The 26235-nt window shown below is 41.0% G+C and overlaps 1 protein-coding gene across 7 annotated transcripts; it reads right to left on the bottom strand.

Moving 5' to 3' along the window:
- Positions 1 to 322: 322 nt before the first annotated feature.
- fxn (frataxin) lies at positions 323 to 18698 on the bottom strand. Of its 7 annotated transcripts, none has more exons than XR_009920423.1 (8): positions 18515 to 18698; positions 18141 to 18230; positions 17604 to 17695; positions 17395 to 17515; positions 12706 to 12769; positions 10833 to 10938; positions 8456 to 8553; positions 761 to 801 (listed from the first exon to the last, which is right to left on the bottom strand). XR_009920423.1 is itself a non-coding variant. In XM_062385012.1 (7 exons), exons 1-7 carry the CDS (start codon positions 18620 to 18622, stop codon positions 784 to 786), a joined length of 591 nt encoding a protein of 196 aa, XP_062240996.1. In that variant the 5' UTR covers positions 18623 to 18698; the 3' UTR covers positions 761 to 783. The 7 variants fall into 7 exon arrangements, 5 of the variants coding, with proteins under 5 accessions (XP_062240994.1, XP_062240996.1, XP_062240997.1 ...); XR_009920424.1 differs by having other exon boundaries at positions 12706 to 12766; XM_062385012.1 differs by lacking the exon at positions 10833 to 10938.
- Between the last annotated feature and the right edge of the window lie 7537 nt (positions 18699 to 26235).

Below are 26235 nucleotides of genomic sequence, written 5' to 3'. Positions count from 1 at the left end.
TGGATGGTGGATCGTGGTCTAGATGGTTGCTGAGCATGGACTGTGCTTGCAGCGGGATTATTATGATGATTATTGATGATGTTCTCCTGCATGTGGCATCTATTGCACTTCTGTCCGTCCTGGGAGAGGGATCCCTCACATGTGGCTCTCTCTGAGGTTTCTACATATTTTTACCCTGTTAAAATGGTTTTTAGTAGTTTTTCCTTACTCTTGCTGAGGGTTAAGGACAGAGGATGTCACACCCTGTTAAAGCCATATGAGATGAATTGTAATTTGTGAATATGGGCTATACAAATAAAATTTGATTGATTGATGATACATATTGAACAATTCTCTTTAGTATGACATTTTTATAACATTATTAGAGCACATAAAACATATAGAAAACACCACAGTACCGGACAAAGAGTGAAAAGTAATTACATACAACTATATCCTAAGCACTTGTTTCTAATGACAGCATACTTTTTATGCCATATTGAGTTAGTCATTGGATATAGTGTATATTATATAAATATGTATATACATTGAACAGCCAAGATACTGCACAGAATCTTAAAACCCTCAAACTACAATGCCTCTGGTAGAGGAATGACACTATGGGTCTTTCATGGAACACTTCTGTGAGTCACAGTTCTCATGTCCGAGATAATCATATATTCTCAGGAATAAAGCAGGTCTGAGAGGTCCATATTTTTTCTGAAGATGATGGAAAACTCTTTGGAAAGTAGTTGGTGGAGCCTAATACCATCGCGTATGTACACCCAGTGTTCACCTGTCCAGTCATAGCGCTTTGGGCCACTGCAAACACAAAAGAATGAAAGAAATTTACTGACATATTGACATTAGCTGTAATCAAACCCCTTCTCAAAAAAAAAAAACCTAGACCCAGAGGTTTTAGCCAATTACAGATCAATATCTAACCTCCCCTTCCTGTCTAAAATCCTTGAAAAAGTTGTTGCCAATCAGCTGTGTGTTTCTCCAGGAAAATAATATATATGAAGACTTTCAGTCTGGGTTTAGAGCTAATCATAGCACATGGACAGCCTTGGCAAAAGTCACTTATGACCTTCTAATTATTAGAAGGTCATTAGTGACTTCCCTGATATGAAGCTATTAGAATCTAATAGCTTCATATCAGGGATTTGTGTCTATCCTCGTTCTGCTAGATCTTAGTACAGCATTCGACACAATTGACCATCACATTTTATTAAGAGACTAGAACAGTTAATTCGCATTAAAGGAACTGCCCTAAGCTGGTAGAGTGATCTGTGCGCACGCCAAAGTTAACCATGGTGTTCCACAAGGCTCTGTGCTCGGCCCAATTTTATTCTCATTGTTAGGGTTGCAAAATTCCGGGAATATGCAAAGTTGAAACTTTCCATGTGAATTAACAGGAATATACGGGAATATATGGAAATTTTGGGGAATATACAGGAATAAACTGACAATTTTGTGGATAATTTATACTAACTGTATTTACCTCGTTATATACAGACATAAATAAAAAACACTAATGCAATGCCAGAGATATAAATAGTTAGCCAAACAATTGGCATTGTCTTTAAAAATATTTAGTAAAAAAATCGAAACTTACCTGACTATTCCTGCAGGATGCTTGCAATAATCTGTGCATTATCTGAAATTCAACGTGCAGCGTGTGCTGCATTCCATACATCTTTAAAGTACAGTTTTGAATGACGTTTTTATTGCTCAGCGTTTAGTTTGCGTATTTTTTTTTTTTTTTTTTTTTAATTCCAAAAATTCCAGAGACCAAAATTCCCATGGAAAGTTTCTGGAAATTTACCGGAAAGTGTCCACCCCTTTGCAACCCTAATAAACCCAGATAAAACAGAGGTTCTAATACTTGACCCTAAACACCTTAGAGATACATTATCTAATGACATGGCTCCGCTAAACGACATTGCCCTTGATTCCAATGAAACAGTCAGGAACTTGGGGGTGATCTTCGATCCTGATTTGTCCTTTAATTCACACTTAAAACAAATTTCTAGGACCACCTTTTTACACTTGCGTAATGTCTAAAAAATCTGCCATATCCTTTCGCAAAAAGATACAGAAAAACTAGTCCACGCCTTTGCTACATCCATACTTGATTATTGTAATTCATTACTATCAGGCTCCCGCAGGAAGTCGTTCAAGACTCTGCAGCTTTTCCAAAATGCCTCAGCACATGTGCTGACAAGAACCAAGAAAAAAGATCACATTTCTACAGTATTAGCTTAGCTACACTGGCTTCCGGTTAAATTGAGAATTTAAAATTCTCCTCCTCACCTTTAAGGCCCTTAAAAATATGGCGCTATTTTACATTAAAGAGCTGATAGTACCATATATACCTACTGGAGCACTGCGCTCCCAGAATTCAGGCTTACTTTGCATCCCTTTAGTCTCTAAAAGTAGACCCCTTCCCCGGAGTCCCTTTGCCTTATCGTCCGCAGATCCAGGGCCACAGCTGTGGCCACATTATGGATTACAATCTGTGGATCGCGTATCAGAGATTGTAATGGTGGATCACGGATTCTGTATCGTGCTGGCTGATTGGGATAATAATTGCGGATCCTTTATCGTGTTGGCATCTGATAATGGTGGTGGACCACGATCGAGGTGGCAGCTGATGATGGATCCTAATTGGTGGCAGCGGACAATGACTGTGGACTAAAGTGGCATCCGATCTTGATAGCGGATCACAATCTTGCTGGCTGCTGACCATAGACTATGATTGCAGCAGGACTGCTTGATACTAGGGATGGGCATAATTAATCGACAATCGATTATTGATCATTAAGAATTTCGTAAATTACATTATTTTTTCATCGACGAAAAAACTCTATTTCGTTATGTGGCAGGAGGTAGGAATATCCGAGTTGCCCTGAACGCAGCACAGCGAGGATGTTAGCAACTGGAGTAAGCAGCCCGGAGCGAGCTCCGCTGATCAGCATCATGTCTGCACACGGACCCTCAGTCCACGGGGAAGGGAACCCGGACAGACCTGAGTCAGGGTGAGGGTTCCGGGAGTGAGGACGTGACAACAACCGGACAGAGAGGTCGAGAACCGTCAAGTCCAGCTAGCTCTCAGCGGCTAGTTGCTTAAGAGTACAGCAGCGCATATTTTCAAGTGTAACCCGTGAACGGATTCCGTTTAACTGCCAGAAGAGTTGTTCATCTTGCAATAAAGATCTCAATGAGGAAACGCGCTGTGTTTTTATATTTTCACTACAGTTTAATATAGCCATAAATAGTGAATTTTAATATAAAAATATTAATGATTAATCAAAAATCAATCGTTTATTTCCCCAACAATCGATTAAGACAATTTAATCAAATGCCCATCCCTACTTGATACATAGTATTTCTCTTTAGATACTTGCTAAAACCTTAATCATGATAATGTTCTTCTTTACACTTACATCTATTGCACTTCTGTCCGTCCTGGGAAAGGGATCCCTCGCATGTGGCTCTCTCTGAGGTTTCTACGTACTTTTTACCCTGTTTTTTAGTAGTTTTTCCTTACTCTTGTTGAGGGTTAAGGGCAGAGGATGTCAAACCATGTTAAAGCCCTGAGACAAATTGTGATTTGTGAATATGGGCTATACAAATACAATTTGATGGGATTTGATTGACTCGAATTTTCAAGATAATTTTTTTTGCCTCTAACCATCTCAAAAAATATATTTCTATGAGGCTTGGTAGTTCTAAATTATATATTTTTTTGGCTTTGTTGGTGATTTGTGGCTTACAAGATGATTTGTGACATAAATAGGCAGCTTTTGAGTAAGGTGCTCCTATATACAAGCTTTGTTAGTAGACAGACATGCACTGACCAGCTACAACATACAGCAGCAGTGGATACAAGGGAAATATAGGGCTTGGACATACTGCTCAGTCCACCTGAGGACTAGCAGATGGAAAGTGTGCACAGAAGGTTACAATCCTCTGATAAGGATGAAATGTTTCATAATAACAACAGGGGAAATAAAGCATTTGTGTCTTTAATCATCGATAGCTGATCTGATCTCTACTCCGGCATGTAAGTTATTTTAAACTACAAAATACAATCATCAGTCAGACTTACTGTAATTTGGACCTGTGATTTTGTATTGCTTGTATAAAAAAAGGCACAGACATATCAAACCATGAACTGTATTTTTGTATTCCTGAGATGATATTATTAAAGATGTAACCCTGCTGCACTCACACTTTTTACACTGTCATGGATGTTCTATTGAAAGACAGTAAAAACTAGGGCTACGTTGTAGTGCTAGAGGGCCCAAGCATCCACACGTTTAAGCCTGTTTGCGGTCGTTGGAAAGAGCATTCAATGAACAAGCGCACGTCTCCGCGTTGCATGCGTTTACGCACTGCAGCAAAGTTAAACACTTCAATTCCTGCCTCAGTCACGCAATGTTGATCCTTGCCTGCTAATTGCTCATTGCGGTCCAAACTATCAAAAAGCATAACACAATGTGAACATTTTATGTAAATCGAAGGATAGTTGTAAAAAAAAGCTTACTTCCTTGCCAGTAGGTTGCGCCATCACTATTATTACGCACAAGTAGGCGCTCTGATTTAGCTTGAGCAATTTTGAGTCAATTGGACAATGTTACCACAACTTAATTTTCACACAGATCAGTAGGTGGCGCTATGACCATGACCTAATATTTATATATGGAGCTGTTCAGATTACGATTGTGATCATAGGTCAGTAGTCTGGAGCCTGTTGGATAATGCAGAGTGGATTAACAAAGCACTTCCTGTGTCATGGCGAATCAGTAGGTGGCGCTATGACACTGAGGAAAAATGGACACATAGAGCTGTTCAGGCTTGGACTCTGATCATTTGACAGAAGTTTGGTAGTGATAGGACTATGAAAACTGGAGTTATGACAACATCCTTTTCTTCTGGCGAAGGATAATCCTTCGCCGCACACCAATGTTTACACGTTTTGAGGAAATGTCACAATTCTGACCATGATCCAAGGACTTGAATGAGCTCTTTTGAGCTGTATATTGTAGAGCAGCCAGGAGCATTTCATCAAAGTATAAAACATGTCACTTCCTGTAGCCACTAGGGGTGCTGTGATTTCAATTCATCATTTTTGTGTAGATGGCATCAGGCCGGGACTCTTTTCTTGCATGTCTAGTTTGGACTCGATTAAACAATGTATGTCCGAGATACAGAACCTTGTGTTTTGATGGCGTTAAATCAAATTTTGGCGCCACGTCACGGTCACACGATGTGACGAAAAATACATCTCTTAATCAGTTTTCATCTCCATGTTGTTGTGATGACACTCATCTGCATTGGAAGTTGATCTGATCAAAGCCCTGGGACAAGAACTCCAAACCAAAAATGTAAAATATGGCCAAAATGACCAATAAAGCCGAAATGGCGGGCTTCCTGTTTGCCCTAGCATATCTGTCTAAGAGACTTATTTTTTTGTTATGAAAAGACACATGCCTCAATCGATTTAAGTACATGTTGGCCAGTCGTAATGCTGCGGCTGCCCTTTAGGGGGCGCTAGTGTGTTACAGGTGGCGCTGTTGAGCCATTTGGCCACGCCCAATTCCAATTACTGCAGAATACGTACATTTTTATCACTTTCTAATTTACTGCAAAGTTTAGAACCTTTTTGAGCATGTTAAAGACCTCAAAAAGCCCATTCATTTTGGTTAGAATAAGAATAATCCTTACAGTTTGAATAGGGCCTCTTACCATTCGGTGCTCGGGCCCTTATAATAATAATAATAATAGGATTATTAGAGCCAGAGCACCTCCGGTGGGAGGCCCTATTGAAATTGTAAAGATTATTCTTAGCGTAGTGAACAGGCTTTTTGAGGGCTTCAACGTGCTCAAAAGTTTCTGAAGTTTGCAGTAAATTAGAAAGTGGTGAAAATGAACGTATTCTGGACTATTTGGAAATGGGCGCAACAAAATAGCTCAACAGCGCCACCTACGGAAAAGCTGTACTTGTTGTTGAGCTTTCATCAGATCAAACTAAAATTTTGTCGAGTGTCATCACCACAAGATAGAGATAAAAATGTATTAAAAGATAGATTTTTCGTCACACGGTGTGACCGTGGCGTGATGTCAAAGTTTGATTACACACCATCAAAACACGAGCTTCTGTATCTTGGACATATTTGGTCCAATCGAGTCCGAACTAGACAGTAAGACAAGAGTCGCGACCTGATGTCTACAAAGACACCATAACTTTAAATCATTGCGCCACCTGCTGGCTTCAGGAAACAAAGTGTTAATCCTTGCGCAGTACGCAAACGCATACAACGCGGAGACGAGCGCTTGTTCATCATACGCTCTTTCTTCACCGAACGCAACAGACTTGAAATCGCTGTGCTCGGGCCCGTTAGTGCTAGAACGTAGCCCTAGTTAGGACCCGAGCACCTCCAGTGGGAGGCCCTATTGAAATTGTAAAGATTATTCTTAGCGTAGTGAACAGGCTTTTTGAGGGCTTCAACGTGCTCAAAAGTTTCTAAAGTTTGCAGTAAATTAGAAAGTGGTGAAAATGAACGTATTCTGGACTATTTGGAAATGGCGCAACAAAATAGCTCAACAGCGCCACCTACGGAAAAGCTGTACTTGTTGTTGAGCTTTCATCAGATCAAACAGTGTCATCAGCACAAGATAGAGATAAAAATGTATTAAAAGATCGATTTTTCGTCATCCAGTGTGACCGTGGCGTGACGTCAAAGTTTGATTACACACCATCAAAACACGAGCTTCTGTAACTTGGACATATTTGGTCCAATCGAGTCCAAACTAGACAGTAAGACAAGAGTCGCGACCTGATGAAGTGTTTATCCTTGTGCAGTACGCAAACGCATACAACGCGGAGATGAGCGCTTGTTCATCATAAGCTTTTTCTTCACCGAACGCAACAGACTTGAAATCGCCGGTGCTCGGGCCCTTTAGTGCTAGAGCTGAGCCCTAGTTAGGACCCGAGCACCTCCGGTGGGAGGTCCTATTGAAATTTAAATGATTATTATTAAGGCCCGAGCACTGAAATCTGTGGGAGGCCTTATTGAAATTGAAATGATTATTAGGGCACGAGCACCTCCGGTGGGAGACCCGATTGAAATTCTACGGATTATTCTGAGCGTTTTTCAACGTGCTCAAAAAGTTTTTTAAGTTTGCAGTAAATTAGAAAGTGGTGAAAATTTTAGCATTCACTGATCATCACGAAAATGAGGATAGTTGTGTAGAATGACCAGATGTACAAAAAAGCCTCAAGGAGCATTATGAAATGAAACATGAAGCTCACCAATTTAGATTTAGTGGCCATTTTGGCCATATTCCACATTTTTACTTGATGTACTTATCGTAGAGCTTTCATCAGATCAACATAAAATTTAGACGAGTGTCATCACATCAAGATGGAGATCTAAAGTTATTAAAAGCTCCATTTTGATTACACGCCATCAAAACACGAGGTTTTGTATCTCGGACATACATTGTTTAATCGAGTCCAAACTAGACATGTAAGACAAGAGTCCCGGCTTGATTACATCTACACAGGAATTATGACTTGAAATTACAGCGCCCCCTTGTGGCAATAGGAAGTGACATGTTTTTATACTTTGATGAATGCTCTTGGCTGCTTAAAAGAGCTCATTCAAGTCATTGGATCATGGTCAGAATTGTGACATTTCCTCAAACCGTGTAAACATTGCTGTGCGGCGAAGGATGGTCCTTCGCCAAAGGACACAATGTTGTCATAACTCCACTGTGCATTGTCCTATCACTACAAAACTTCTGTCACATGATAAGAATACAAGCCTGAATAGCTCTGTGTCAATATTTCCTCAGTGTCATAGCGCCACCTACTGATTTGCCATGAAACAGGAAGTACTTGCTAAATCCACTCTGCATTATCCATCCGGCTCCGAACTACGACCTATGATCACAATCCTGACCTGAACAGCTCTATATAAAAATAAGAAGCTCTACTTAGAACCTTCCTAAGATCCAACAGTGCAAAATGCAAATTCATGCAATTTTTTAACTGGTCTTAAGCTTTTGATCAGGAGTGTATCTTGTCTCAACATAGAGGTGACGCTTTGAATGGGTAAAACAAGACTAATAACTGAAAAAGGAGATTCACACCGGTGCATTAGAGATTCATACTAAAGGAATCATGCTTTATACAATTTAAAAGTGTGACTCTGCTGTGATGAAGGTGATGATGAAGGTCAACTTGATCGAGTTTCATGAAGTGTGACTTTGCAATTTAATATTATAGATCAGATTAATGTTTATTATTTAATTTTGGTTTGCTGAAGGTGACATTTACATTGTGGTTACAGCTAAAAATCATTGTTAGAATCAAGTTAATAGTAATGCAACATCTCTCCGCTACAAGGGCAGAGATGCAGGTGACTGAGAACCGCTTTGAGATAGTGTGATATGTATATCTTACCTGGTGGGGGAAGAAAGCCAGATCTGTCTGTTTGGCGTTTGTTTGTTGATGACGTAGGTCCCATGGTCCCCACCTAACTTCACCGTCAAAACACCACTCTGTACATGGATCACAGACAGAACACACACCTTTAATCAATCACAAACATAAATAAACTAGACTGAAGGCCTCTGTATGCTTCTCCGAGTCTGTAGCAGAGTGACGGACGGACGGAGTGGACGGACACTTTTTGATATATAGTTCTACGAGCCTTTTTGTTCCGAAAACAATTCACCGCCAGAACAGTAGTTGGCGCAACAGAAGCCGAGCTTAGAAAAGCCTACCTCATGAGGTATATAGAAGAAGTCCACGCTGGTTTATTTACGTCCCCCCGGCTCCTCACACACAGTGAACGATTACAACTAAAAAGGCTGTTGATGACGTGACAGTTTTTGCTGAAATAAAGTGACACCCAGCGGGTCAAAATGCTTATGTCATTGTGTCTTAGTGCAGCGGTACCCCGGTCTTGTTTCCAAACTGCGTTGCTAATTCAACAGTTGCAACAGCTTGAAGCTACACGGAGGCTGTTGTCTTCCCCCCCAGCTTCCACACACAGTCAGCACGGACACCCGATACTAACTGCTACCAAGTGTTTGCTTCTAACCTGACGGTGTTTGAGAAACAGTGTCATGACAGCCGTGGGATTAAAGTCAGCAGGATTTTGAGCTGTTCCCACCGCAGTTAGCATGGTGGCTAGCCTGCTAGCCCCGTTATGAAAATTCATTATAACCGTATGTGACCGAACACACATGCCGTAAGTGCTCTAACCAGCCACCGTCAGCCGGACAACGCCGCTGGCTTAACACACTTGTCACATTAATCATAGAGTCATAGTTGTGATTTAGGGAATGAAACAGGAAGTCTGAGGTCCGGAAATGATGTCGTTCTGAAATGCTGGCGTTAGCGGACCAATCACAGCCAAGGGCTATCCGTGGGCTCTCCGCCATGCCGACGTGTAGTTAGAAAAATCAGGGCTGCACGAAAAGCTCTCCGAGGAGCCCCAGAGAGGGCGTTCCAGGGCGGAGAAGGCGGTCCTATCTGTCCGTGTCCATCAAAACGGAGAAGCATACATTGGCCTTAAGGCCCAATCCTATTTCACCCCTTGGCCCTACCCCTTGTTTTTTAGGGTTATCTTGCCCTTTGAAACGGAGTCACAAGGAGTAGTGGTTGAAATCTTCCCCTACAAATTGAGATAGCCCTCCAAGAAGCCGTTGTCGTCAACAGTTGTCGTCACCAAAACCCAACACGTCATCAGGAGTCGATGCAGAAATACTGGACCATAATACAGTGAAATTATATTAAACCAAGATATAGCAATCATTATCAGAAAAAGGTTAAATAAATAAAAAAATATATATATAAACTGCACACAACCAAACAATAAAATATAGAGTGATTCTCTAAACAAAAATTGCTTCTGAAAAAATATTTAACATTTGGCTCAGGATAGGGTTAGGCATTTTCATTTAGCTGATGAGATTCAGTAAGGAAATATGTTTAATAGTTCAACTGCCTTTGCTTTAGTAAATGGTCAAGCCTGCATCACCTACAGGGTCCTAAAATCTTTGGCCGACGGGGCGGACACACAGAGCGCGCTCATCTCGCCGGTGACCGCGGTGCGGGTGGCGGACCTGAAAATCGCTCCCCGGAAAATCAAGCCGAGCCCCCCGGTCACCTACATGCACAACTGCGTGATGGAGGTGTTCAGCATGGGGGTGTTCCTGCTGAGGCCCGGCGCCTCCATACTGCTGCACGACCACCCGGAAATGAACGGGAATCTACGGAGCTGCTGATCCGCAAGCTGCCCTTACATTGCATCCAGCTGGCCCGCCCCATCCGCGGAGAGAGAGCTTAAACTGCTGCTGCTATAACATACATTTACTTAAGAGTAAATGTATGTTATATTTTGTTGGTCATATTTAAATCATTCATTACGTTTTTTTGGGGGGGGGAATCGCATATTAAATCGCAATCGCAATATTTTGGGGAAAAAATTAGCAATTACATTATTTCCCCAAATCGTTCGGCCCTACCCCTGTACTACCGTTTGCTTCCCTCCATTACACGACTGACTATGGCTATGCCATCAGAGAACTTCTGGAGATGACAGCTGTCCCTGTTGTGCCTGAAGTGTTACTTTTTACTTTTCTCTACAGTTTTGTCCTCAAACATATGAACAGCGTCCTTGGGTCCTGTGAAAGGCGCTATACAAATATGAGCCATTATTATTATTGAAGTTCAATGTGCATACAATGAGCAGCAAAGGAGAGAGCCATGTTCCCTGTGGGGCACCTGTGTAACAACCACCTCAGACAAGCAGTCATGAAGCCTCACATACTGTGGTTTGTTGTTGAGGTAGTTGATGGTCCATGCAGCCAGGTGGCAGTCCACTCCAGCTCCTTCAAGATTTTTCCTGAGCAGTGATGGCTGAGGTGTTGAAAACACTGGAGAAGTAAAATAAAACAACTCTCACGGTGCTCCCAGTTATCTCCCAATGCTATATGCGATCATATTAGGGTAATATTAAAAACAAAGAAAAATCTATTCTTTGTCCATTTAGAACCAAGGACAGACAAAGTGTTTATATAAAAAAAAAAAAAATAAATTCAAGTTTCCCTTTTTCCTGTGAACCAAGAACAGGCCAACAGGCCAACAGTGCTGATACTAAAAACAAATAAAAAAATCAAGCATCCATTTTTTTTTCTGTTAACAAAAGGACAGGGGAAGTAGCAGCAATAAAAACATCAACAAAATCTATAGTCTCTTCGGACTGCATAATTGTGATTAAAATAAGACATTTGTCAGGCAATAAGATAACATTACACTTTTAAACTCGTTAATTTTTTTTTATATTCATCCATATTTTTGTAGTGGATTGTAGAATCCTGCACACTCAGGCAATCCAGGTTACGTGTGGACGGCCCTTACTTACTGTGTTCGCACATTTTCTAACCCAATGACATGAGCGCACCACGCCTCGCAACCTCAGCCTGAACCCTTATTAACCCTGCTGCGTCACTTCATAACAGCAACAACATAAACCAAATCAATGTTGATAAGAAGCTGGTTAGGATTACCAACAACACTTTCATCTATCACTGTTTAATCTATTTTCTTCTGACCATTGTTCAAAACCGGCAAATCTGACTTGAAAATATTTTTATTATAGACGGAGGTTTCAAAAACAGTAACTTAACACAAACAAGGGTTATGGCGAAGTGCGCAATTCTAACTCCTCCCGTTTGATTGCTGTGGTAGGAGTAAATTCAGGTGGTAGAGAAGTAGGATCTCGACTCCTGCCTTCTTTCACTTTATGCGCATGCTCCACGACATCTTTACAGCAATTTCAACAACTCTGCTCAGCGTTTCCTTGACAGGGCTTTGTGTAGACGCAATAAACAAAAGTAAAAACACACATGCACGCACGCACGCACGCACAAGGTCTGAGCATCACAGAATAGCCTGTCAACAGATAAAAAAAAAAGGTTTATTCTATTTTGATAAGATCAATAAAACGTTTGGCTTTTCGGTATTGATGCTGCATGTCATTTCAGATAACACTATCCTTGCATCAATTGAGCCCACAGTTGTCCTGGAGCATGAGGCTGTGGTGGGGGCATTCAAGTGCTTGTACGGGCTAATAAAGCATGAAATAGCCCACCACACCAACTATTCAGCCTTGCTGCAACTAGTTCATCTTTTGGGCTGCAACTATTTTGACAAGCTCAATGTAAGCTTCTTTTGTAAATGTTTACCATATTTTTGATTGGTTTTGTCTTATGCGATGGCTATATTGACAATGAATTTGATTTTCTTGAATAAAATTAAAGAATTAATATACTGCATTTAATTGTCAAGCGTCTTTGAATGTTAACCTTTCCAAAAAAAAAATTCAATTGGCAGAGCACCAACTATAGGTCACATCGAATAGTTGATACAATTCCACAGATGTATCTTTATGCAAACAGCTAGACATTCATATGAGGTAGGTCTCCCCAAAGTGTAACATTTCATTGACCTATACAATTTCAATATACAGATAATTGAAATGTATAAACTGTATCATATGGACATTATTAGCTACTTGGACAACGAGGGGAAGGTCTTCTGCCAATTCCTGGATCGGATTTTCCTGACTGACGGGAAAGCAGATTCAATTGTGGCAGCATTAAAGAATAGTATACACACGAAGGGCATCCCCACACACTTACTATTTGAGTAAGTTGACCCAAAATTTGGATGACCCTTGAGGACTGGGGGCAATCTGCATCTCTGCTGAACAGGAGAGAGGGAGAAGAGGGGATGAATAAGGAGACAGACAGCAGTACTGGCAAAGAATTCAATCACGGGTATGATTATGTGGCTTTTGGCTGACTTTACAGATGAAAATTCTATTTAGTTGTTGCAAAATTGTATTTATACTAATATTTTATGGACGTTTCGGCGAGGTTGGAGTCGTGGCTTCATTTGGGATACTCGGTCCCCAAGAAGCTACACTCCCTGACGACACTGCACACAAAAAACTGAGGATACCAGCAGAGAAGATTTGTTCCCGTGTTGATTTTGGCACAGACCTTGAAGAATGGGCCTCTTTCAAGGAGCAAGTGGTCGCTGGTCCACTCAAGGTTACTAAAAGATGACATTATCATGAACACTATACTGTGTTGCTGATAACATTTTTAACCTTTTCAGAACAAGACACAGCTGGCCATACTGCCTGATCTGTCCTCAAAATATGAGTTTAGTGTCCTGTACCCAACTATGAGCCTGCTGGCTTCCATTGCCCTGACGGTCCTGGTCAGCAGTGTAAACTGTGAGAGGGACTTCTCAACTATGAAAAGGATAATGAATACTTTTCACAATTTGGATGCTGCTTTAAGGTATCACTATTTTAAGCTATCAGCTATTATGTTTAAAGCCTAACAGTTAATGTATTTGCAGGTCAAGACAAACATCCGCATGCAGGCTGCAAGATGGTATCCTTGCAGCCTATTGCGGATCTCAATAAATGGGCAAAACATTTCTGACTTCCCAGGCTCTGGTCATCTCACGCCTACACTATTGTAACTCCCTCCTGGCTGGTCTACCTGCTAGCGCCATCCGACCTCTGCTGCTTATCCAGAATCGACTGGTCTTTAACCTACCTAAATTACCTCACACTACTCTGCTCCTATACTAGCTTCACTGGTTACCAGTGGCTGCCTGTATCCGTTTCAAAACATTAGTACTTGCGTACCGTGCTGCGAACGGATTGGGTCCAGTCTACATCTAGGACGTTGTCAAACGTTACTGAATTTACCCCAAGTGGGCTCTAATCAATTTGTAGAAATATCTCGAGAATGATCAGTGGATATAGGATGCGACTGAGCTCAATTTTGAGTGTCATAGCAAAGGCTCTGAATACTTTTGTACATAAGTATTCAGAGTTTTTTCGTTTTTTATATGTAATCACTTGCAAAATATATTTATTTTAATATTTTTCACTTTATCATGATAGGGTATTGTGTGTCGAATTTTGAGGGAAAAAAATAATTTAATCCATTTTGGAATAAGGCTGTGACTGTGGTGTTTGTGATTGTGTTGTGTAGTTTGTGGCTGTGTTCTTCCCCTTCCCTTCTGTGTTCCCCTGTGTGTTGTGTGTGGCTGACTGCTGGCTGCAGCAGGACGAGGCACACCTGCATCCAATCCTCCTCATCATCCTCCTCCATTTAAGCCTGGGCGTCTCAGCACTTCGACGCCAGATTATTCCGTCCAATACGGTAGCAAGTGATGAGCAGAAAACTCTCGACTTCCTTGTCATTTGGATGTAAGCTAACCTTGTTACTTTCTTCACCCAGGACTCTCGTGTGCCTCGTCACTCGGCTCTTCATCCTCCACGTTGCCAGGATCCACAAGCCAGCCAGCACCCTGCTACTCCTGCCTTCCTTTTCCTCGCCAGCTAAATAAACTCTGTTCCTTATCCATCTATAAACCACTCCTTGTCTGCTTTGGGGTCCGACCCTTCACTTAGACGTAACAGTAACACAACAAAATGTGGAAAAAGTGAAGCATTGTTAATACTTTCCGGGTGCACCATAGCCACACAAACACGCACTTAGGCTTAAAACACTGGGTAAATGATGCCGTGTGAAGTCAATTTACTTCAATAGTATTGTAACAATGTTTACCCCTGAAACTCTAGAAGTGTTTTGTGAACTCAAACACTTCACCCACCCCTCCGTCGGCATAGTGGTGATTAGATAATGAGTTAATCTTTGTTTTTATTATCCCTTTATGTGCCTGTCTTCTTTCGATCAACAGAAACTAGGGATGCACGATATGGATTTTCCCTGCCGATACCATAACCAATAATTACATGCATTACATGGCCGATACCGATAATAATTTCCTGTTTCTTAAAGAGAAGTTCATAGTAGTTTATTCACACCCGAGGGTAAAATTGCTATATATAGTAAGCAAATATGGATGAATTAATATTCCATGTTGACACAACAAAAACTGTTCTGACACAGTTCTGAGTGCTCCTTTAGTTTTATGTGATGTACATGATAAAACAACTTTAGGTGGAGAAAGATTTATCCTATTTAGTAGCAGCTCTTTGTGTGTGTATCACAGACAGACATAGATAGAGAGACAAAGAGCGGGAGATAGAGAGAGGACTCTGTGTGATTCTATTTAGCAGCAGTAAAAACCAATCAAAAGTCTTGTCGCCCTCCAAACATTTCTTCTTAAAATTACCATTCAACACAATGGAAAGGAGATCTGAAAACTAAAGTTAAAAAATGGTTACAGTCGAAGGTTTAGCTCTGATGATTTCATAATGACATTTATGAGAACCTAACATGTTTTCCTACGTTTTGATCTAAAAATCATACATGACAACCTCCATTTTTGCAGTTTAAGCACACAAGCTGAATCTTGTCCTGCTCCACAGTCTTTTAGGCGAGAGACCATGCGATGTAATTCTTCATCTGTTTTTATGACTACTTGTGTACAGGCGACAAAAATTGCGGAGGGACTAATGGGACGACATTTTTTATGGAAGCAGACAGAATAATAAGTATACAGAATAGTAGTATGTAATGGCTAGTGGTTTGTTTACCACACATGATATAGAAAAGGAAAAAGCTTGAGGATAGATGTTCTTTTAGTGCATGAGAGACTTAGGCTCCATGTAACTTAAATCTCATCAATTGTTTTTCAAAAAATTTAAAATATATTAAATATAATAATAACTATATTGAACAGAAATGTCAATTATTAAACAAAATTTGTTTAAACAGATATAAAGTGCATCTTTCATTGAAAAAATGGTGCTTGCATAGAGCCAACAGACTGTTGTATGCGAGTGCATGCAGCAATGTCCATTTCATATTGAAATCATCATCCAGCCACTGTGTCGTAAAACTATGCATGCTTACTGGACTGATGTCTGAGGTCCATATGTCCGTGGTAAAACACATGTGCCATCAGCCGGCAAAATCCTTCTGTTATACCACAAATCTCAAATGCCTGCTGGATAGGCACTGCTGCACTGACAATCGCTTTGGCCTTTTCGTTTTCCTCACTAATGCTGGCTGCAAGTGGCTCGTAATCTTGACATACATCGTCGTCCATGACAGACTCTTAGGTGACTTATGAGATTGGTAGTGGGATAATTTTCAAAAGACATGTGTCCAATAAATACTGTTAGCAATGAAGACTTCAGAATGATGGGGCCATACATGTCCCTGACAATTCAAAACATCGATGGTAATATTGCAATGAAAAGTCTATGCTTGCAGACGTCATTTTTCCCACAAGACCACACAGGAGAGTTGATTGCCCAGGTACTGATGAAAAGACATGTACATTAGCTGAAATGTAGTACAACATGGAAGTGAAAGCAGTGCTGCGTTGATTTAATTTTGTGTAAAAAGTGTTGATACTACTTTATTTATATTTTCCTTCTACGAGATGCACTATGATAAGGACCAGCCTGATGCAAAATTTGTACATTAGCCAGAATGTCGCACAACAATCGAAGTGGAAGCAGTGTTTTTGTTCAATTAAACGTTAAAGTGCAATAAAAAGATGACATCCCTAAAATGAATAAATAATCAATATTGATCAAAAATAATCATGATTATGATTTTGGCCATAATCGTGCAGCCCTACTCTGTATGATATATTCAGATTTGTTTTAGCTATAAATAAAATCGAACTCACCTGTACAAAAAAAGTTGTCCTCACTGTCGCTACTCTTTGTTATGTTTAGCAACTTCGATGGCATCTCTGAGTGTCTCAGAGCTAAACATTGGAGCTATTGCAAGGCTGCCAACCAAAGCCACAGGATTTGTTAAGTGGCCAGATGTCATTACACTGTTCAAAGTAGCACCAGGTTTGTCAATCATTGCCATTCTGGCCATTGTGGTCCACGACCTTGCCTTGTATGTGGTCATGGTCACTTAAACAGAAGTTATATGGTTGTAAATTACCCAGTCTCTCTGAGCTATTTACTTCTTCCAATGAGGCGTCAATTTGGTGTTAGAAACACCATAACAATGGAAGAATTCTGAATCTGATGGAGTGTTTTGACCAAGGTATTGCATGATGTCTTTTTAGTACCCTCTACAAATTTGAAAATGAAGAAGCTCTCACAGTGCATTTCACCTAGATTTATGAAATTTGGTAGGTAGAAACATCAGCCCAAGACTTAATAAAAAGTCTCCTGGGTTTGTGACTTTAATCGAGCATGAAGTCCACAATTTAGGATTTTGTGGGAAATTTCTCTGAAAATAGGTCTTTAAAAGTCTTTAATGAACTACTTCACAGATTGACAAAACCTGCTTCATTTATAATATATTATAATGTTACAGCTAGCTGTTCCACAGTGAAAATTAAGAAACAGAGAGACTTACAGAGAAGACAACATCGTAATCAGCTCCAGTGAAAGCTTCTTCAGTCAGGTCTTCAAAGTAATCAGTCAGAGCTCCCAAGGTCTCCTCTGCCAGTTTCTCATATGCTGCTTCCGAAAGCTCACTTTAGGAAAAATCGACACAGAGTAACATGTTTATTAACCATTCAATACCAGCAATGATGTTTAGTGAGGAAGGGAACATGGAATTACCTAATCTGCACAGGGGCCGATTTCTCCAGCCTTGGTAGTGCCAGATGGACGCTTTTCCTCCATCTATGATCATCAACTCTGCTCTCAATCCACTGACACAAGAAAAAACGGGGTCAAACACCATCAAAGTGTACAATTACAAAAAAGACTCACAGGTTAGCATGGATTTCGCCTGGCCAAAAATTAGGATGTGGTGGTACCGATCAACCAGACAAAGAGGGGGGTTTCCACTGTAGTAGAATTTGTAGGGAAGTTGAACGAAGTCTGTCGTCTTTCAATTCTCTGTGCAGGAAAAGCCCCGCTTAGTAGTCGAAAAGCACTGCAGATTTCTTTCTTTTCTTTGTTTCTCTGTGAAATGCACCTACTGTTCACATTATTATATTTTTTATTGAGCTTTTCATCTAACACAGCAGCAGTGAAAGTGTGTGAACCGTGTGACGTTCCAGCTTGGGCTAGAAATTGTGGAGCAATCTACAAAAAAGTTGTGAAAACTAAAACTTTCAACCTGTTTAAACTTAGAGTGGAAGCTAGACTTACTTTATTCAATGTTGGGCAGAAAGGAGCGCGGCCTGGCAGCACTTGTTTGGTAAGCGGACCAATTTTCGGGAGGTATAAAAGCCTCCTCACCTGGAACATAAAAAGACATAGGGATGTCACAATATCCACATTTTATAGTCGATACTGATAACTCGAAATTTTCACGACTCTTGATGCCACGGAAAAATAGAATATACATCCCCCATTTACTTCAACACACACATGAATATTTAACGTGCAGAGCTGATTTCCTTCTTTATAGGGCTGCAAGAGTGTCGTTCAGGTCTTTACGACTTCACACGCTCTACTGCCCTCACTCGCTCGCGATGACACAGACAGGGTGGTGGAACTTGGAGGTCAGAAGACGTCACTACCTGGTTGCAGGAGCTCCCGATTATCTGCGTTGTCAGTACGTTGAGCTGGGTATTTGCACGTTGAAACGTACGTGAAGAAATAAAAGGAACTTTAGTTAACGAAATCATGGTAGCCCAGGGTGTGTTGGTTTGTTCGTCGCTCCTGCTGCTTCTTCTTCTTTTTTTTATACTTCTACTTCTTGTATTTCTTGTGTTCTTTGGCGATTAGCAAACCAGCTTAATAGTTCATTACCGCCACCTTCTGGACTGGAGTTTGGAGCAGTAGATTGGAAATAAACGACATATCCTGTTTTTATCAAATACTTACTTAGAAGATTATGTATATCTTACATAATCTTCTAAGTATGTTATGTTATGTTGATGTTCTTCCCCCAATTTTTTTTAAAATGCAATTCGTATTTTTATCCTGATATTAATTATCTTCTTTGGTCATGATATTTGTTACATTCTATCATTGCATGGGTCCAGTTGGGTGCTTGCCTATTTTATGAAGTGGATAATTTATTCCTGCAACACCTATTCTCTGGTAATGATTTTCTCGCCTCTGCTCTTCTCACAAGGGCCAAATGATTTCCTGTGTCATTTAAAACCTAGTATTCTTGCCATGTTTTGTCACTGTATTCATTAATGATAGTTCTTATTTCTGATTTGCTTATTGGTAACTGTATGTCGCTTTTTAGAAACTGGATCCCTGCTGATTACAATTGTCCCCTCTGACTGTGTTATGCCTGTTCATTATCTTTAGGGTGCTGTTTAGACCTGTAAGACCAAACCTCATTGTTGATACAGTATCATCTTCCTTTGTATCTTTAGTGGTTTTTCTCATTTCACGTACTTTCTTTTGAAAAAAACCTTATTTCCTCTGTCCCATTCTTCCTGCCATCTTTTTTCAAGCCTGATTTGATTATACTTTTGATCTCAGCCTTGCTATAATTTACTCTAATATCTACAGCTTTTCCTTGTTGCTCCTTTTTTCTTATTTATCAGCCAGTTCATTTCCTTCCACCCCAAAGTGTGTAGGAATCCAAATAAATTTGATTTAAACACTTCTCTTTATTACTAATAAAGTATGTGCTATCTCTAAAATGATGTATTGTCTTGTGTCTGAGCGACTATTTTGTATGCTTACAAGGGCACTGCTGGAAACTGAACATATCAATACTTTACTTGGTTCTTTTCTTCAATCGAGTTTAATGCTATATTTATTTTTAATATATTTTATTTAAAAGTTCCCTGGTATACACTGCCAGGCTCAATTTCTTGTCCACTATTGTCCCTTGACCTCTTTTTCAATTGTCCAGCCAAAACTCCTTTCTTCTCTCCTTTTCCTGAAGTGGTTCCAGTGTGCTCTTAGCTGGATGAGTATTGTTATGTCAGCCTCAAGTTAGCCAAGTATGTTAATGCAATCTCATTACAATAGCACAGGAAGTGGAGTCGGCGCTGCGAGGACCTCCAACGCTGGAACAGGAGTGCAGTCTGCCGGGGCCCTCCAGCGCAGGCGAACTGGAGTCGGATGCCCCCTCTCTAATGTCCACCCCCGCACCAGCAGCCTTTTGGAGGCTGCGGGGTCCACCAAGAGCCCGCCATCCTCCCAGGTACCGGTCAGCGGATGGGGCTGGAGGCTGGTGCCTGTGAGCAGGCTGTAGAGGTGAGGGGTTTCTACTATGACATCTGCCTCCCAGAACAGACATCTTCTGCAGGCTTCCCGCATACAGGTTTGTGGGGCTCCACGAGGTACGGGACGAAATGACTCACCCAAGGGCGATCTTTCAACCATGCTTCCACAACCGAGACCTCTTCCAGGGTCTCTGCTATGTTCTGGGTTCCCGGTAAACCCAGCTCCTCAACCAAAAATCTAAATAATAAACTTCAATCAATCAATCAAATTTTATTTGTATAGCCCATATTCGCAAATTACAATTCATCTCATAGGGCTTTAACAGGGTGTGACATCCTCTGTCCTTAACCCTCAGCAAGAGTAAGGAAAAACTACTAAAAACCCTTTTAACAGGGTAAAAATATGTAGAAACCTCAGAGAGAGCCACATATGAGGAATCCCTCTCCCAGGACGGACAGAAGTGCAATAGATGCCACGTGCAGGAGAACATCATCAATAATCAAAGTCTCTAGCAGCATTTGATGAGGGTAGACATCCCGAAGGACAACCCCAACATGACATGCCAAGCAGTCCTGCTGCAAGCACAGTCCATGCTCAGCAACCATCTAGACCACGATCCACCATCCAGACCAGACGCCACTCCAGTCCTCAGTCACCGTCCACCGCCGCCCACCAGGTCCCATCACAAGCCACCACCGTGGTCCTGGTCCACCGCCCGTGCCCAATGCCAACGCGACACAGGGTCCGCCACCAGCACCACGATCAGCCCACATGATTCAGAATCCGCCACACTGGATCCAACACGCGACCCCCGGTGCGCGATCCACAAACCGCAATCCATGGTGCGGCCACAGAGGCCCTTGATCTGCGGGTGATAAAGCAAAGGGATTCCGGGGAAGGGGGATAGGGATGGAGAAGAGGAAGGAGAAGCTGGAAAGAGAAGCTCCGTGTGTCATGTGTCACAAAATAGAACAAGTAACGTTCTGGCGCACTAATTGGCTCTAACTATAAGCTTTATCAAAAAGGAAGGTTTTGAGCCTACTTTTAAACGAACAGATGGTGACTGCCTCCCGAACTGAAAGTGGTAGATTATTCCACAGCCGAGGGGCTTGATGGCTAAAAGCTCTGGCTCCTACTCTACTTTTAGAGAATTTAGGGACGACAAGTAGGCTTGAATTCTGGGAGCGGAGTGCTCTAGTGGGTTTATAAGGACGATGGATGTGGATTATGGTGGTATCTGACTGTTGTGGTGGATCCTGTTCGTTTTGGAAGCTGATTGTGGACTGTGATACAACAAGACTGCATGATATACAATATGTCTACTCAGATACTACCATTACTGACAATAATTAATTAATTTACCTTCCATTATGCTACAAACTCTTATTCTTGCTGTAAATACTCTATTTTGCTGATGTTCTCCATTACAAGTGGCATCTATTGCACTTCTGTCCGTCCTGGGAGTGGGATCCCTCATTAGTTAATGAAATAGTCTCTGATTACAACATAGATTTATTGTCCCTCACTGAGACGTGGCTGCATCCTGATGATTATGTCAGTCTAAATGAATCTACTCCCCCCAGTCATATCAATTCACAGGTTCCTAGAGAAATTGGGCGAGGAGGTGGAGTTGCTGCTATTTTTAACTCCAGTCTATCAATTAATCCTAAACCTAAACTCAGCTACAAGTCATTTAAATGTCTGGTTCTTAGTCTTCCACGCCAATCCAGGAACCACCAACAGCCAATCATATTTGCCGTAGTTTACCGTGCTCCCAGGGCTTATACTGAATTTTTAAAGGAATTCCCTGAGTTTTTATCAAACTTAGTCCTAAAGACCGATAAAATTATTATTGTTGGTGACTTTAATATTCATGTTGATAATAATAAAGATTGCCTTAGCGTAGCATTTATTTCAATACTAGACTCTATTGGTTTCAGTCAGTGTGTGCACAAACCTACTCATTGTGGTAACCACACACTTGACCTTGTATTATCGTACGGTGTCGCAATTGAAAATTTAACAGTACTTCCGCGCAATCCAGTTCTATCAGACCATAATTTAATAACCTTTGATTTTTCAATAACTGAATATATGCCACTAATAAAAAATTCATTTTCTAGATGTCTACCTGATAGTGCTGTAGCTAAATTTAAGGAAATAATCCCAATTACATTTAAACCCGTATTAGCAGTAGATATAAACAACAAATTCTTTAAAACCCTGAGCTCCATTGAGATCGACCACCTCGTCGATAGCTCTGCAGACTCATTACGATTAACATTAGACTCAATAGCGCCTCTAAAAAAGAAAAATGTCAAACATAGTAAATTAGCTCCGTGGTATAATTCCCAGACAAATGAGTTAAAACAATTATCAAGAAAACTAGAAAGGAAGTGGCGCTCCAGCAACAATGTTGAAAACCTCATAGACTGGAAGAATAGTGTTAAAGAATATAAAAAGGCTCTCCACAAAGTAAGAGCCACCTACTATTCAAAACTAATAGAAGAGAATAAAAATAACCCCAGGTTTCTCTTCTGCACTGTAGCCAGGCTGACAGAGAGTCACACCTCCACCGAACCCAGTATTCCTCCATCCCTAAATAGCAATATCTTTATGACCTTTTTTAATGATAAAATTCAAACTATTAGAAATAAAATCAACCATCTCCTGCCCTCAATTGGCACTAATACCCTCCCAACAACAGAGATCTCAGAAACGGCTGAGAATCCTACCCATTACTTAGACAGCTTCTCTCTGATCACCCGTGATCAGTTTACCAAATTAATCTCAGGTTCTAAACCAACAACCTGTATCTTAGATCCCATTCCTACCAAATTACTTAAAGACATTCTGCCCCTAATTGATAGTTCGTTACTTAACATTATCAATCTGTCATTGTCATCAGGTTATGTACCACAGTCTTTTAAAATAGCTGTCATCAAACCCCTACTCAAAAAACCCACCCTAGACCCAGAGGTTTTAGCCAATTACAGACCAATATCTAACCTCTCCTTCATTTCTAAAATCTTAGAAAAAGTGGTAGCCAATCAGCTGTGTGAGTTTCTCCAGGAAAATAATATATATGAAGACTTTCAATCGGGGTTTAGAGCCAATCACAGTACAGAGACAGCCTTGGCAAAAGTCACTAATGACCTTTTAATAGCCTCAGATCAGGGACTTGTGTCTGTCCTCGTTCTGTTAGATCTCAGTGCAGCATTCGACACAATTGACCATCAAATTTTATTACAAAGACTAAAACAGTTAATTAACATTAATGGAACCGCCCTTAACTGGTTTAAATCGTATTTTTCTGATCGCTCCCAATTTGTGCAAATTAATGATGAGTCATCTGTGCGCACCAAAGTTAATCATGGTGTTCCACAGGGCTCTGTGCTCGGCCCAATTTTATTCTCATTATATATGCTTCCACTAGGAAACATTATCAGGACACACTCGGTAAATTTCCACTGCTATGCGGATGACACCCAGTTATATTTGTCAATAAAACCTGAACAAAGTAATCAATTAACTAAACTTCGAACATGTCTCAAGGACATAAAAACCTGGATGACCCGCAATTTTCTCTTATTAAACTCAGACAAAACAGAGGTTATAATACTTGGCCCCAAACACCTTAGAGATGCATTATCTAATGATATAGCTGCGCTAGACGACATTGCCCTTGCTTCCAATGAAACAGTCAGGAACTTGGGAGTGATCTTCGATCCTGATTTATCCTTTAATAGTCACTTAAAACAAATTTCTAGGACCGCTTTTTTCCACTTGCGTAATATTTCAAAAATTAGACATGTCCTTTCACAAAAAGATGCAGAAAAACTAGTCCACGCCTTTGTTACATCGAGACTGGACTATTGTAATTCATTATTATCAGGCTCCAGCAGGAAGTCGTTAAAGACTCTACAGCTTGTCCAAAATGCTGCAGCACGTGTCCTGACGAGAACAAAGAGAAGAGAGCACATTTCTCCAATATTAGCATCGCTACACTGGCTTCCAGTTAAATCTAGAATAGAATTTAAAATTCTCCTCCTCACCTTCAAGGCCCTTAATAATATAGCGCCTTTATACCTTAAAGAGCTGTTAATACCTTATAAACCCACTAGAGCACTCCGCTCCCAGAATTCAAGCCTACTTGTCGTCCCTAAATTCTCTAAAAGTAGAGTAGGAGCCAGAGCTTTTAGCCATCAAGCCCCTCGGCTGTGGAATAATCTACCACTTTCAGTTCAGGAGGCAGTCACCATCTGTTCGTTTAAAAGTAGGCTCAAAACCTTCCTTTTTGATAAAGCTTATAGTTAGAGCTAATTAGTGCACCAGAACGTTACTTGTTCTATTTTATGACACATGACACACGGAGCTTCTCTTTCCAGCTTCTCCTTCCTCTTCTCCATCCCTATCCCCCTTCCCCGGAATCCCTTTGCTTTATCACCCGCAGATCCAGGGCCTCTGTGGCCGCACCATGGATTACGGTTTGTGGATCGCGCACCGGGGGTCGCGATGTTGGATCCAGTGTGGCGGATTCTGAGTCATGTGGGCTGATCGTGGTGCTGGTGGCGGACCCTGTGTCGCGTTGGCATTGGGCACGGGCGGTGGACCAGGACCGCAGTGGTGGCTTGTGATGGGTCCTCCTGGTGGGCGGCGGTGGACGGTGACTGAGGACTGAAGTGGCGTCTGGTCTGGATGGTGGATCGTGTTCTAGATGGTTGCTGAGCATGGACTGTGCTTCATCAATGCTGCTAGAGACTTTGATTATTGATGATGTTCTCCTGCACGTGGCATCTATTGCACTTCTGTCCGTCCTGGGAGAGGGATCCCTCACATGTGGCTCTCTCTGAGGTTTCTACATATTTTTACCCTGTTAAAAGGGTTTTTTGTAGTTTTTCCTTACTCTTGCTGAGGGTTAAGGACAGAGGATGTCACACCCTGTTAAAGCCCTATGAGATGAATTGTAATTTGTGAATATGGGCTATACAAATAAAATTTGATTGATAAATTTGATTGACATATGTCTCTCTCTGATATTTTTAGTTATTTTCAAACTGTTAATAGGTTTTTTATTTCAGTAGATTTTCCATACTCTTGTTGAGGGTTAAGGACTGAGGATGCCACACCTTGTTAAGCCCCCCAGAGACAAATTATGTATTGGATTTGATTGATATTTTCAAAACCGAGTAGTATTAAGTGGCCACTCGATCTGTTTACATGGGCGGCGAGATGAAAAGCAGGCCGTTGCCCGGCCGTTCCGCAGAAAGTGTGGCCAATTGGCAAATCCCATATACATTGTTTTCATTTTTCTGTTCTTTTTTAAAGACATCATTCAGAAATTTATCTGCACCTATTCTGTTTTGTATATATGCAAGTAAAACTCAGTCTGAGCGTTATAAGGATAAACTCTAACTTTATGGAGCATCCCCTCAATGTCTGCCATGATGGTAAACTGTGCCTGGCGGAAGCTCAGGAGAATACTAAGAAGTGAGATGGCTAAGTCAGGTCCTTGTAAGAGTTCATTAAGTAATGTTCTTTTATATGATGATACACAATCCAATACTACTCTGACTGTCTTTTTGCGTTTGTGGTATACCCAATGGGGTTGTATGAACCACTTTTCCATCGTTTTTCTGAAGGACCTTTGATGGCTCCTTCTAAACCATAAGCAGCACCTTTCTTGAATTTCCTAACGAGATAATGTGCTCGCTGTTACGCTATGTGGTTAGTTTTGGGTGTGATGACATGCTGTTCTGAAGTGGCAAAGGTAAGCAATAATTATTATTTTTCAGTGCAGCTGCACTTGATACCAGCTGTAAGAAGATGCGGTCCTCAGTTGACATTTGAGTTTTTCCCACATATTTTCAGAAGTTCAAATGAAATGTGGTTTACTGAAGCCACAGGCCTTCCAAATCTATTTTTTCTAATTTGTGGTCCAGCATTGGCACTGTTACCGTGGCTATTAATAATCTGCCAGATCTCCATTTGCTCTGGGACATCTACTCTTATTAAAAGTTCAACATCTGCACCAATCTCTTGCAGTGGTATTTCCTTCAGGTAAGCACACCATTTTGAGAGAAAATTGTGTCCTTTATCACTG

This window comes from Platichthys flesus, chromosome 3, assembly GCF_949316205.1.
Source record: "Platichthys flesus chromosome 3, fPlaFle2.1, whole genome shotgun sequence".
In the NCBI taxonomy this organism is placed as follows: Eukaryota; Metazoa; Chordata; class Actinopteri; order Pleuronectiformes; family Pleuronectidae; genus Platichthys; species Platichthys flesus.
Note: the sequence above shows the minus strand (reverse complement) of the source record. Positions and strands in the feature narration are given on the sequence as shown.